This window comes from Acyrthosiphon pisum, chromosome A2, assembly GCF_005508785.2.
Source record: "Acyrthosiphon pisum isolate AL4f chromosome A2, pea_aphid_22Mar2018_4r6ur, whole genome shotgun sequence".
Classification (NCBI taxonomy): domain Eukaryota; kingdom Metazoa; phylum Arthropoda; class Insecta; order Hemiptera; family Aphididae; genus Acyrthosiphon; species Acyrthosiphon pisum.
Genome location: NC_042495.1, coordinates 25,679,118 through 25,693,138, shown reverse-complemented (window position 1 = coordinate 25,693,138; position 14,021 = coordinate 25,679,118). Strand labels below are relative to the sequence as shown.

The 14,021-nt window shown below is 29.1% G+C and overlaps 1 protein-coding gene across 1 annotated transcript; it reads right to left on the bottom strand.

Moving 5' to 3' along the window:
- Window positions 1-1,178: 1,178 nt before the first annotated feature.
- On the bottom strand, window positions 1,179-6,867 carry LOC100574885. The gene is made up of 5 exons (XM_029490291.1): window positions 6,834-6,867; window positions 4,032-4,343; window positions 2,906-3,286; window positions 2,544-2,612; window positions 1,179-2,429 (listed from the first exon to the last, which is right to left on the bottom strand). Exons 2-5 carry the CDS (start codon window positions 4,320-4,322, stop codon window positions 2,280-2,282), a joined length of 891 nt encoding a protein of 296 aa, XP_029346151.1. The 5' UTR covers window positions 4,323-4,343; window positions 6,834-6,867; the 3' UTR covers window positions 1,179-2,279.
- Window positions 6,868-14,021: the final 7,154 nt, after the last annotated feature.

The window sequence follows — 14,021 nt, the reverse complement described above, 5'->3', positions numbered from 1 at the left end:
GTAAATTATATAAATTACTTTATTCACAGTAATAATATCATCAAAATATACACTTAGTAATGTCATAGACTGACTAACCGATTTTGCTCGGAATCAATTTTCTTATGCAATGAAGATAAATAGATCGACCCTTATACCGTTTGACTAAATCTATTTATTATTTATTCAATTTGAACAAAATTTAAATTACTAAAATATAATCATTTGCTTTGTTTGATAAACTAAATAGTTGTCTTATATTGATATGATACATTCCATTCAGCTCAAAATGATATTGTTCGTGTAATCTGCAGTAAAGAGTTAAAGAGTAATAGAGTAAAAAATTGGAAGAGCTGCCGACGGGCAGGGGCGCAGAAGCATGATCCTAGAGACCGCCAAGAGGAACACCGGCGCCTTCACTTCAATGGTGGAGAGGACAATGGTCACGAAACAGCATCTTGAGAGGGAATGTCAAGAGGCTGAAGACCAAGTGTTTTGAGTTGGCTAAGATAATATTGCGGGCTGAAGGCCAACTCTGGGTTGTTAGAAGCCCCCAAATTGTTGTAAGTATCGCGAATAGCGATGGCTAATTTGTAATTAATTATTGTAAGTGTAATTATACGTTTGCTTGTGTAAATAAACGATGTTGACAGAGAGGCAGCAATCCATTTTTCCCTCACTGCATACGATTCCAACGAGGAAAAAAAAAAGGAAAAGATAAATCACAAAATCCGTGTCTCTTAAGTATTATATTACTTATGTCCAGGATTGGGATATTATAGCACTTAAAATTACATAATTAGTTTGCGCTATAGTATAACCTTAAATATCGCTAAATATGCGATAAAATTATGCAATAAAAAACAACAAAATAAGCAAGAAAGAGGAAATTTATTAATAAATAATTCATTAAACTAATACCAACAAAATCACAAAATATCGCTAAACATTATACAATATTATGAATTTAAATTTTGAGTTAATGCTTTATATATAGTTATCTGGATAACAATTATTTTATATATCTATATATCTAGATAAATTCAATTTCTATATTATCTATCTTTGTCTAGATGGTTTTTTATTCAGATATATTATCTATACATAGATGATTTTTTTTATCTAAGCACAACACTGGGGATTATATTATATCATGACATATATCCTAGCCTAACTAATAATTCTTAAATAGATAAATAGTTTTTGCTCTAAATCTAATACTTATACTGATACAATAGCGTACGAGCAAAGCTTGACCCACATTATCATTTTGGGTCTTAAGTATATAAACCAGTATTAATTGGTATAAAACCGAAACCGAAAACAAAATCAAAACCGAAACTGAGTGAAATTGGAAACCGGTATTAACTTCAAAACCCAAACCTGAAAAAATTGGATACCTACCGGTAGTATAATTAAAAACCGAAACCGAAAATATAATTTAAAAAACGGTTTTCTTTTGAAAATCTTTGTACCTTGACATTTTGGAAAGCGAACTTTAAAACAAAAAGCGATTAGAACGCTCGATCCGGCGATTAAAAAAAAAATTAACCAAGAATGATTATTTCGAAACTAAATAGTCCAGGCCTTGAAACTGATTTTAGAAATCGTTTAAAAACTGAAACCGAAAACAAAATGAAAAATAATGACGTAAAAAATTGGAAACTGGTATACAAAATCGGAAACAAGACCAAAATTTTCTAATACAGGTATTGAAAATTGAAACCAAAATCGAAAAAAATAAAAAACTGGTATACAAAATTGAACCCAGAACAGAAATTTTTTTTCAATCGGTTTCAAGCACTGCATGGTAGTTATATTAACAGTAAATACTGAATATCTTGATAAGATAAACGATTATATTATGGTATTACGTAAAATCAAATTTAAAATAAGTCGAACATCCTAATAACTTACTAAGCACAACGTTGAATTTTTAAATTCTTTCATATTATAATATGTATTAATATCATAATATAATATAATATAATAATAAAAACCTCTTTTTCCGTGGTGTCACCAAACATGTATAAGGTTAGAATATCGCTCTATTTATACATAACAAAGATAGTAGCTAGTTCATTTAACAATAAATACTGAATATCTTGAAAAGATTAACGATAATATTATTTTAATACGTAAACTCAAACATTGAATGAGTAGGAGTAGTCAATCACTTACAACTTACGAAAAAAATTAAATTTACTAGAATAAACATTAGTACATACAAGCTAACTTATAAATGATAATATCTTACGATAAATAGATCAAACCTTATAAAATTTAACTCATTCTGTTTATTATTTATTCAATTTGAACAAAATTTGAATTACTAAAAAACCAATTGCTTTGCTTGATAAACTAAATAGTTGACTTATCTTAATATGACACATTCCATACACCTTAAAATGGTAGTGTTCGTGTAATCTGCGTAGTAAAAAAAACTTGATCTAAATAAAAATAAAAATAATTATTACTATTTGATTATTTATGTAATAAAAGTATGTAATATGAATCACGTGTAGTTAATACTTATAATGGTAATATTATATAATATTATATACCTGACGTTTAATTCTAGGGTTTCTTTCTATTACGAATCGTTGATGTAAGACAAGACTCATCCGATTTACCTGTAATATTAAAATTAAATTTTAAACAAGTCGAAAATCCCAATAACTTACTAAACACAACATTGGAATTTAAATTCTTACATATTATAAATAATCACTTTTTATCATTGATTATTTTAGTACATTATATACACAATATATGTTTTTAAGAAAATTTTATTATTGGTATCAATGGATATTTCTTCGTTTTTTTCACTAAAGTTACTAAGTATTAATAAAAGATAGAAAAATGATTTTAAAAAGCTAATTAAATCTACAATAAATTCAAATAATATATAATATAATATAAACACCTCTTTTTCCGTAGAGTCACCAATCATGTATAAGGTTAGAATATTGACTATTCTCGTCAACAAGAACATGAAAGAAAATACAAAAAAAGGATCAATGCAGTAGTTTCTAGGGAATAGTATATCGCTGTATATAATACGAATGATATCAGCGACATTTACTGCAATAAAAACAGCAATGGCCGGCACACCATATATTGATTTATTGACTTGATGTAAGCATTCTATAACTTCCAAATACATGTCTCTGTAGGTACTTAAACAAGATCTTCTTTCCGGAATTTGTTCATTTATGATGTAGACCAACCACTTTATGTATGATATTAGTAGTATATATTCATAAGAAACAACGCATTTGCAAGTATTTAAAACCATTATAATGACCTAGAAACATATGACATATAAAAATATTTCACAGCCTCGCGTGTTGTATTCATATAACAAAAGTATTCAAAACGGATTGTTATATATAAATAGAAAGCAGCTTGTGTTTTATCAATCTGACAAACGTATCACAAAAAAAAATAGTCTTAAGTTTGCTCAATAGAATAAATTGATCCATTACCATACAAGAATATTCTCTGTGTTCTAGAAAAAATTTTTTTTTTTATCCGAATGCTGTTTTGAATGTACTTTTTGAAAAAAATATTCAAATACGAATTCTGAATATATTTTTTTTGTATTTATTATTCATTAAAAAAACTTTTTTTGTTACTAAAATAGTTTCAATTTACTATTAAAAATCGTATAATTATTAGTAGGCTTCTTCAACTATATAATTTTAAATATCGATATGGAATTGATTGTGTGCGATATTCAAAATTATATCGTTGAAGACGCCTATTAATTATAATTATGTTTAAAGAATAGTTTTTCTCTCTGAATGAAATACGGTGGATTCACAAAACTGAATAATATTAGCAGGGAAAATATATATTCTAATAGTATTTGACTACTTTTTTGTGTATTCGTATATGTATACGTATATGCATTTTTTTTATATATATATATTCAGAATATATTTATTTTAAATGTATTCGAATACGTATTCTAAATACAAAATAAAATTATTCTTAAAAAAACTGATTATTTATGAACATATAAAATATGTTTAGACATGAATAATTACCATTTCATTTATTTCAAATGAATTTTTATGGAATATCAACCATATTATAAAAATTATGATAACTACCATAAAATTTACAATAATTATAACGTTAGAAATCCAATTCATATTTTTCTTTTTCATCAGCCCGCCCACATTTAGGCGTATCAATTTTTCGTGAATTGTTTCGAGTTTTGTCAATACCATGGACAGTGGATTATCGAAAAATACACGCCAAATTTGACATATGAATTTTCCAATAAAATTTAATTCATAACAGCTGAGATATATTAAAGACGTTATTTCTTTCATTTCCTGATCACGTATTATGGTCTATAAAATAAAATATTATAAACACATTTCACAATTATAATTTATAACATCATTTCATGTAGGTTATTGGTATTAATATCAAATCATTAAACTATTCATTTATCTATTTGTTCTTCCATAAGATAATGTGCTATATTTAATAAGTTTGTTGGAAATTAGCTATGATAATTTAAGAATTTATAAAGAGCATAATAATATTATCATAAGCATTTATAGGTCATGATTATATTGTAATATTACTACTGTGCCATTTGAATGAATGATGTATAAAATACATAGGTATTTGTTAACCAAATTAAATTTTAAATTATGGATGTTTTACAATGGCTTATCATTTATGTATCACCATACGATGCTATGAAAATACATTAAAATGTAGTTATTACCCATAGGTTGGCACGGTAGACGTTATACAGACCAACAAAAATGAATATACATCGCAAAACATAAATCAACACCGACGTCTTATAATTGCTGTGGTTGTAATTTATACTACCACCACCGAAAAGCAAAAAACCTTTGTTAAAATTATTTAATACTGATCTTACACTCATAATAAATTTTATTTACAACTTAAGTACAAAAAAAAAAGAAAAGAAATTATAATAACTATTAAAGTTTTTTAGGATTAAAGGTGTGTGACATTTGCTGGTTTTTAATAAATTAAAACTACCCATTGTTTATATGTCATTGTTTGCCCATCGTAATATTTTTAAATTAATCAAAAACAAATAGGTAGGTACTAGGGAACATCGTTCAAGTGACAACAAATATTATTTTCAAGTACAACGCTAAGTAAATAATAAATTGATAGGTGCATTTATAATAACTATGTAAGTTGTATGTGAAATTGATAATTTTATTATTTTTATTGCACACTAAAACTAGGAACACTATAATAATACTAAGAATATACATATAAAGTCAAGTATATAATATGTATCAATTGGCTGCGAAAAACAATTCTTAGTAAAGGAAACCATTTGATATATTATTGCTATTATAGTAATTGAATTTACCAAGAATAATATAAAATAATTATTTTATACTGATGTCACACTCGTAATAACTTTTTTTCCAACCTATGTACAAAAAGGTGGGCAAGTGGATGTCGCTCTGCTGTACCTACAGTAGATTTAAAGTGGGTCACTGTATAATGGATGGTATTAAATTTGAATTCATTAATATAATTGTCTTCATTGTATAAGAAAAACGATTCTGGATTCTCATATCCATATTATATAGTCTATGGTATTAAAAAGAAAATTGACCTATAATAGGAACCTATAATAAATTCCAAATTAATCATATCACAATATCTAATAGAGACTTATAACGGGTTATACATCAACAACAAACCGTGATACTATCATAGATATATAATAGAATACTTAAGAAGTTTCTAGTATACCAACGAATAATATTATACAATCACAACAAAATAATTAAAATAGTTATTCTAGGTTTTTAATATGTAATTTAGTCCAAATTTGAACTTAAAATGACTATAAAAATAAACTGTGCTTATGTATTTTTAGATTCTTTGGTAACAGAATAAACTACTTACGTGAAACCTTGTTTTAAGTTTTCAATCCTTAGATATAAAAGTTGAACATTTTATAAATTTTTAACTACGAAATAATTATTCAATTTTACATTTGATAAATTTTGAAAAAAATCGATCTTTAAATGCTTATAAAAAAAATTGTGCCTATGTATTTTTAATATTTTTCAACTGCTATTGTAACAATATATCAGGAGCCTTATATTAAATTTTTACACTTTTTGGCCTAATAGATAAAAATTTATTGATATTTATAGAAAAAAAAACTAAAAAAATTGAAAACTGACCATATCCGTAAACAGCTCAAAAAGAGTCAAATTATTTTCAAATTTTTATCGTATATATAAAATGCTAATATAAACATTCAGTGTAATTTTTAAGTATCTACAGTCTTTCGTTTTTTAATTATAAGAAAATAAGAAAATCGTCACATGAGAAATCGAACGAATATCAAATGTTGTAAAAATATGAATTTCAAACGCTCATAAAAATTTAATTTGACTTTCTTGTGGACATTTTTTTTTTTTTTTTGATAAAGGTAGACAATATTATGTGGAATCTTGTAATACATTTTCAAATCTTAGATTTTTACGAATTCTTAACTCAAAATAATTTGCTAATTTTCGTGATTTTTACATATTTTGTCAATTTTTGAACTTTAAAGCCTAATGAAAAAAAACTGTGACTAAGGATTTTTAATATTTTTCAAATGTCATTGTAACAATATAGTAGGAGCCATGTATTAAATTTTCAAGTATTTTTACTCAACAAATAAAGTTTTATTGACATTCATAGAAAAAAAAACCAATAAAATTGGAAACTGAAAATGTCCCAAAGCAGTTCAAAACAAATCAAAATATTTTGAAATTGTTATCATGTATAGAAAATGTTAATATAAACATTCAGTCAAAATTTTATGAACCTACGGTAATTTGTATTATAATTAGAGGTGTACCAAAAACCAAAATCGATTTTCTTGAAAACAGCTTTTGCGTAAAAATTCCCGTTTTTCCTTAATTTTTCTTTTGTTTTTCAAAGCGCTTTTGAAAACTATTGGAAATTTCAAATGATGACCTCCCGAATGCACCAACTAGATTCACTTCCCATCAAACAAGATACTGTTGAAGAAAATCGAAGCAGTTTTACTGCCCCAAATCGTGATGACAGACACAAAAATAAAAAAATATAAAAACACACGTCATTGTAAAATCAATACATTCATCGGTCCACTCGGAATCTAAAAAATCAAAATAATAAAACTAACTGGATACATTTAAAACAATTCACCGTTGAAAAAACATTAACGTAGGTATACAAAACAATATAGACTCCTTTTTAGCCAGCACGGTATTACACTTATATTATTTACAATAGCCAGCATAATATTAAATTATCAATTTTATATGCATGGGTATGAAATATAGTGCATTGTAGTTTATTTGTATTTCAGAGTAAAGGTTAAATACTTAAATTCCTACCAGCGTCCAGAGTTATGCTTAAACGTTAAATTATGTGTAAACAATATTATACACATTATAACTTATATCATTATACTTATGGAATATACCTACCTACTATTATGCAATATTTATGCATTCTTAGTACCTTGACTCTAACTATCGTAGCTATTTTCAATATTGTTTCTGATCGAGTTTCAATTAAGATTTTAATGACAACATAATATATTTCTGGATTATTTCAATAGATGTCAACCAATTATGGTGCTCAAATTATCATTCGATTAAGCTTGGCAACGTTGGAAAAAAAAATAAAATTTCGAGCGTTCTCAATCGTGTTACCAAAAATGCCGTTCTCAATCGTATTTTACCGTTATGATATTAACCTTTGATACTAACTAGTAAGTATACAATTATGTATAAGGAGGGTATTTGTATTGAGATAAAAATGCAATATTGTAATGTAATGTAATGTAAATGTTAGCGAGCTTTTTTTTTCAGTTTCATTTTGGGCCGGTCAAAAATTTGGCCCCCCCTCTCAAAAACTGAAATGACGCCACTGCTAGCTATTATATTATATATAGACTATTATAGATCATAAATAGTAAATTGGTAAGAGCTAATATAATTGTTCATATTGTATAGTATAAATTATAACTGTATGCAAACATAGAATCAAATGTTTGTGAGGTAATCGGAAAAAAAAGTCTCGGTAAAAAAAGTTCCACACTAGGAAAAAGAAGTACCGAAAAAAATGAATGAAAATATATCAAAATTGAAGTATAAATATGTTAAAATAATATTGAAAAATACATTAAAGTTACATAAAAAATCATATAATATCATAAGAAATAGAAGGGAGCTTACATACCAATATATAGTTTATATATTATAATTATATATATATATATATATATTTCATTTTCAAGTTCATTAATGAAGATCATATTTTTGGCTTTTGCTATAATTTAGATACTTATAATTTGAACTTTTATTAGGAACATTAAATAAAAACCAACGTTTTTTGGTATAATAATAGGTTATATGTATAAACAGGCCTTTTTAACAGCTGTAAGTCATAAAATAAGAAAGAGGTGTACATAATTTATTATAATATTACATTTTTATTATTTTATAGCACTATTATTATAATTATATAGGTAGGTACTATAATTGTATTTATTATAACTGACTATTGTATTACATTTTATTATTTTAGACTTGTATTAAATTAAATTGTATTATTTAAGCAGTAATTTATTAAAATTATTCTATGATATTATATCATTTTTTATGTAACTTTAATGTATTTTTCAATACAATTTTTATATATTTATACTTCAGTTTTGATATATTTCCATTCATTTTTATCGGAACTTTTTTTCCGCGATTCGTTTATGAACATAGTGACTGACTAACTGATAAGTGGCTATGATTGACATCGTTACAACAATTAAATAAAACATTTAATTATTTAATAAAATATATGTAGTTTGCGAGCGAAGCTAGTGGCTTTTTGTGGTTTGGTGTTTTAAATATTTTCTTCCGTTTTTGAATGATGAATTTGGTGGGTGGGTGGGTGTGTACTGTGTGAGCTTTGGTTAGAATTGAACCACATTATTTTACTGAACTCGGCGCCCACTGCGCGTTTACATCAACAACAAACAAGCATTTTTACTGTCCTAAAAGGTTATGGAAAAAAAAACACACATCATTGTAAAATCAATACATTCATCGTTTCACTCAGAATCTAATAGTGAAACAACATATAAATAATAACAATATTAAATGCAATTATAATATTTACAGTAAAAAATAAAAAATAATAGATTAAAAACATTAAATGTAATTAAAAGACACAAAATTCAGGGCTTGAAATTTGCAAACATTATGATTATATAACACTATATTTGACAAAAAAACGATTAAAATTTGTAAACGTAATTAAAACAGAAAACGATGGTCAAAAATAATTAAATACCACAAAACAAATCATAACGATAAACAAAATATATTATAAATCATTAAACAAAACGTAATTTATTGAATATCATTCAACAAAAAAATAACGCAAAATTCTAAAATGTATTTATTTAAAAGTTCTATTGGTTTCGTAGAAAAATGTAATTGAATGTATTACATATTTACATGTAAACAATCTAAGAATTTAATATATTATATTCCGTATCCCAGCCATTACCTACCTGCACTTTTATATTGTTTTAGTTCTAAATAACGATAAACGCAAAAATTGTGTAACGTTTTAATAATTGTAAATAACATGAAACGGATTTTTTTTCAAATGCAAGCCCTGATACAAATTTTATATAAATAATAAAAAAATATAATTTAATTTGCCACAAGATATTACTCGAATTTCATTGGTTCCATCTTATGTTGGTTATGTAAATTTGATAGTGATGCGATAAAAATCGCAATTTCCACAGAGAACCGACACTACCATTATTTTATTAATTACCTTGATACTACTTAAATATATGAGTTATCAGAACTCAGTCGTCTAGTAGTGGTTTCCTAGTGCTTGTGATCGTCGCCGTAGTCCGAAGGGTCCCGAGTTCGAACCATTGGTCCGCGTTTTGTAAATTTGTATTTTTTTTTAAGTTATCACCACGATTAATGATAATAACATAAAATGTGGTTCCCAAAGTGTCCTTGATGAAATGCGATAAACTGCTGATAAGAATAAACCACTAGCGCTCTCATTATATTATCACCACCATAGAACAATATAGAAGCGAAATTCGATCAGCTGATGGGTGAAGTGTTTACCTATGATCTGAAGTCCGAACAATGAAACTGTTTCCGTAACACTGACATGATGTTATACCCGTATTGAAAAACCGTTTCCGCCTAATAGGTAGGGTATTCTGCGCGGGGTCGGGTTGTTTCCACTGTTTACTTTTATCATAGATTACATATGCCACGCCCCCCTGGAGACCGTGTTCAAGGCTACAATCGCCCGATTCGGCCAATTCACAGAGTTTCGTACCCCTGATCACCACTACTGCTACAAGTTCTAATAGACTAATAGAGCGCGCAGTAATACAATTCTTATCAGTCAAAAGTTGAAGACACTTCGTTATCACGCCTCGTTGCGCAACCAGTTGTGGGTTAGTGGTTATCACAGTTCATTCCGCGGTCCTAACAGGACCGCTCGGCGGCGAAATGATTCATTACAAAACATTTAAAATAAAAAAGAAAGTGCTCTTGGGCGTCCGATGAATAGCCGACACTCGGACGCGGCTGCCAGCCACAAATTAAATTGTTCAGCTCGACGCTCGCGGACTAGCTGCGTTGGCTACAGACGAAATAATAATTAATAGAAAATTGCAGCGGATGTCCACGAAGGAAATACGCAACAACAAAAGTCAGAGAACTCGGCAGTCGACCGCAACACCGAAGTATCACTAAGTACCTGAGTAATATAGTATCATAGAAAAAATAATATAATCAAACGACGACCACTGCTATAATAGAAAAACTTTGTCTTTATAAACTATACTAGTGCTCACAGCTATATAGTATATACTTTTGTTATAAGACCCATGTCCAAAATATTAACCAACGAAGTTGGAAATTATTAACACGCCGGACTGAATGACCGTCGAGCAGCCAGCTGCTAGTCGTAATACATGAAACTATAGCATAGTGTAATATAGTATATAATAAAATTATCGTCGATTAAAAATCAGGCGAGCAAGCAACGTCCAGACACGTGTCTACAATAATAAGAAAACTCGACAGTCGATCGCAACACCGAAGTATCACTAAGTACCTGAGTAATATAGTGGCATAGAAAAATATAATCAAACAACGACCACTGCTATAGGTAGTGAAAAAACTTTGTCTTTATAAACTTTATCATATAGTCATGCAGAGAAACGAAACAGAAATGGAAGTCGCCGTTCGCGTCGAACCCGAGGAGACAGACTTTGAGGCTTGCCTTTTAGGGCTTATGATTGTTATCCTTTTGATACGTGGTATAGGACGATGTCTTGTTCAGTACCGTAGGTATGCCGCGCACAGAAACCGCGACAATATTCAAAATTTAATCCGCGCGGTATTAAATATTCCAAGTGACATTATACGGGACGCGAGATGGCTGTACGTTCAGTACAGCGTCCTAATGGTCGAAGTAAACCCCGTGGATCGCCTCTTGGTATTGTTTGAAGGCCTCAACAAAATTTCGGATATTGCGTTTGAAATCATGGTGTGGTTATTTCCGAATAACTAAATGACATGAGCATTGTCCAAGTTTAACGATTTTGTAATTTTTTTTCGCCCGAGTGCGGAGTGGAAGGTGCGACGAAAATAATTTCAGCAGTTGCCTTAAGAGTTAAGACAGGGCAAGTTGACTATTATTTTTTTTGAACTCGTCAAGTTAAGATCACATGAAAAAAATGGGGAATGTGTTTGTGTCGATCTGCTGTACAGTAGGTTTCAAGTCGGTGTCATAATTACTGGGGGGTTTTGGGAATTTGGGGTCGTATACCCCCGTGGCCTTTTTTTAACTGGCGAACTATATTAATTATGTACTTGTAATAATTATTAATTGGCACCGAGCCCCGGTAAATAAATTGGTCGCAGCGGCCGGCGGACGGCACCCGGGAGCGAGCCCGTGGCGAGACGATGCTCACCGTCCGTGCCCCGCCGGTAGCCGTCCGCGTCGACGTGGTTGACCGTGACCGGAACAAGCCACCGCGAGCACGGCCGCCCCGTACGCGACGCCCGGAGAAGTGCCTCTCTCTACAGTGAGAAAAACTGGAGTTTCAGAACATGCGTCGAATTGTTGACGCGTAGCGGTACGGCGGTTCCGTAGTCCACGCTTCGCGCTCCGACCGGTGCCCTATCCCGCAGTCTTGTAAAGTATTTGAATACAACTTTTTTTGTATCCGAACACTACTTTAAATACTTTTTTTTTAAAAGTATTCAAGTACGTATTCTGATTAATCTTGTTTGCATTTTAGATTCTGAGTGGAACATTGATTTTACAATGATGTGTGTTTTTTTTTTTTAATTTTTGTGTCTGTGTACACGATAAGTAGTCGAAATAATGTTTCGATTATCAACTTCAGTATCTTGTTCGATTGGAAAGTGAATATCGTTGGTGCATTGGGGAGGTCAAAATTTAAAATTCCCAGTAATTTTCAAAAGCGCCGTGAAAAACAAAAGAAAAATTAAGGAAAAACGGGAATTTTTACGCAAAATCGATTTTTCACAAAATTGAATTTGGTTTTTGGTGTAACTTTAAAACAAATGACCGTAGATTTTTGTGTCTGTCATCACCTTTTAGGACAGTAAAAATGCTTAGATTTTCTTCAACAGTATTTTTTCTGATATAAAAGTGAATCTAGTCGGTACTTTGGGAGGTAAAAAGTAAAATGTCTCAGTAGTTTTTAAAAGCACCGTGAAAAACAAAAGAAAACGGGAATTTTCACGCAAAATCTGTTTTCGAGAAAATTGGTTTTTGGTACAACTCTTAAACAAATGACCGTAGGTACATGAAATTTTAACTGAATGTTTATATTAGAATTTTCTATACACCATAACATTTTCCAAATATTTTGACTTACTTTGAGCTCTTTACGGACATTTTCAGTTTCCATTTTTTTTAGTTTTTTTTGCTATAAATATCAATAAAATTTTAATTGTTGGTTATAAAAGCTTGAAAATTTAAAAGAAAGCTCCTAGTATATTGTTTCAAAGGCAGATGAAAACAATTAAAAATCCATTGTCACAATTTTTTTTTATAAGCATTTGAAGTTTGAATATTGACAAAATACGTAAAAAAGACGAAAATGTGCAAAATTGTTTTTAGTTAGAAATTCATAAAAATTTTTCTTTTTAAATCTAAGATTTTAAAATGTAATACAAGATCACTCATAAGTTTATCTATCTTTATCAAAAAAAAAATGTCTACAAGAAAGTCAAATTAAATTTTTATGATCGTGTAGTAAACCCAAAAGCTATAATATTGTTTTAAATAAAATAATATAAAATAAATAAATTATACATACAGTATAATTTATTTGTGGTAATGTAGGTATTAATACGGAATATAAAGTAAGCCTAAATAACAGGAAACGTAGGCCAAAGGCGAAAACAACAAGTTGTTATAGCTAGTCACACATTAATGAAATTCAGCAATATTAGGGATGTATTAATACCCACAGCTATAATATGATATTAATCATGTAGATATTATACATTTAGTATAATTTATAATAGGTAATGTAGGCATATAACGGGAAGTGTAGATCAGAGGTGAAAACAACAAGTTGTTTTACCTAATGCAATTCGATATTACTAGGGAAGTAATATTAGAATATAGCTATCACGCCACTAGTACGTCATTGTCAAAACCCACATAAATACGGGTAGAGCGCCTACCATTACTTAGAAGATAGTCAGCCCTCGTCGTAGGTCTAACAAGCTTACGACAGTGCTTATAATTATTGTGTATTTGAATTTGTAATAATAAATTGTTAAATTATTGTTATCTTTAAAAAGTCTAAAAAGTGTTTATAATTATCACCTATCTTTCTCATCAACGACTCAAGACAACGACGAACGTGCGACGTCGTTAAATAATTATTGTATTAGTGTTCAACGTGTCCTGCACGGCGATCACTACAA

Bases quoted from the DNA above. Each gene is read 5' to 3' on its own strand.
- LOC100574885 (XM_029490291.1), bottom strand. From the start codon at position 4,322: ATGAAAGAAATAACGTCTTTAATATATCTCAGCTGTTATGAATTAAAT. The intron at 3,287-4,031 runs GTAATTATTCAT...ATATGTTTCTAG, and splicing joins CATTTGAAATAAATGAAATG to GTCATTATAATGGTTTTAAA. The intron at 2,613-2,905 runs GTGTTTATATTA...TTAATATTACAG, and splicing joins GTGACTCTACGGAAAAAGAG to GTAAATCGGATGAGTCTTGT.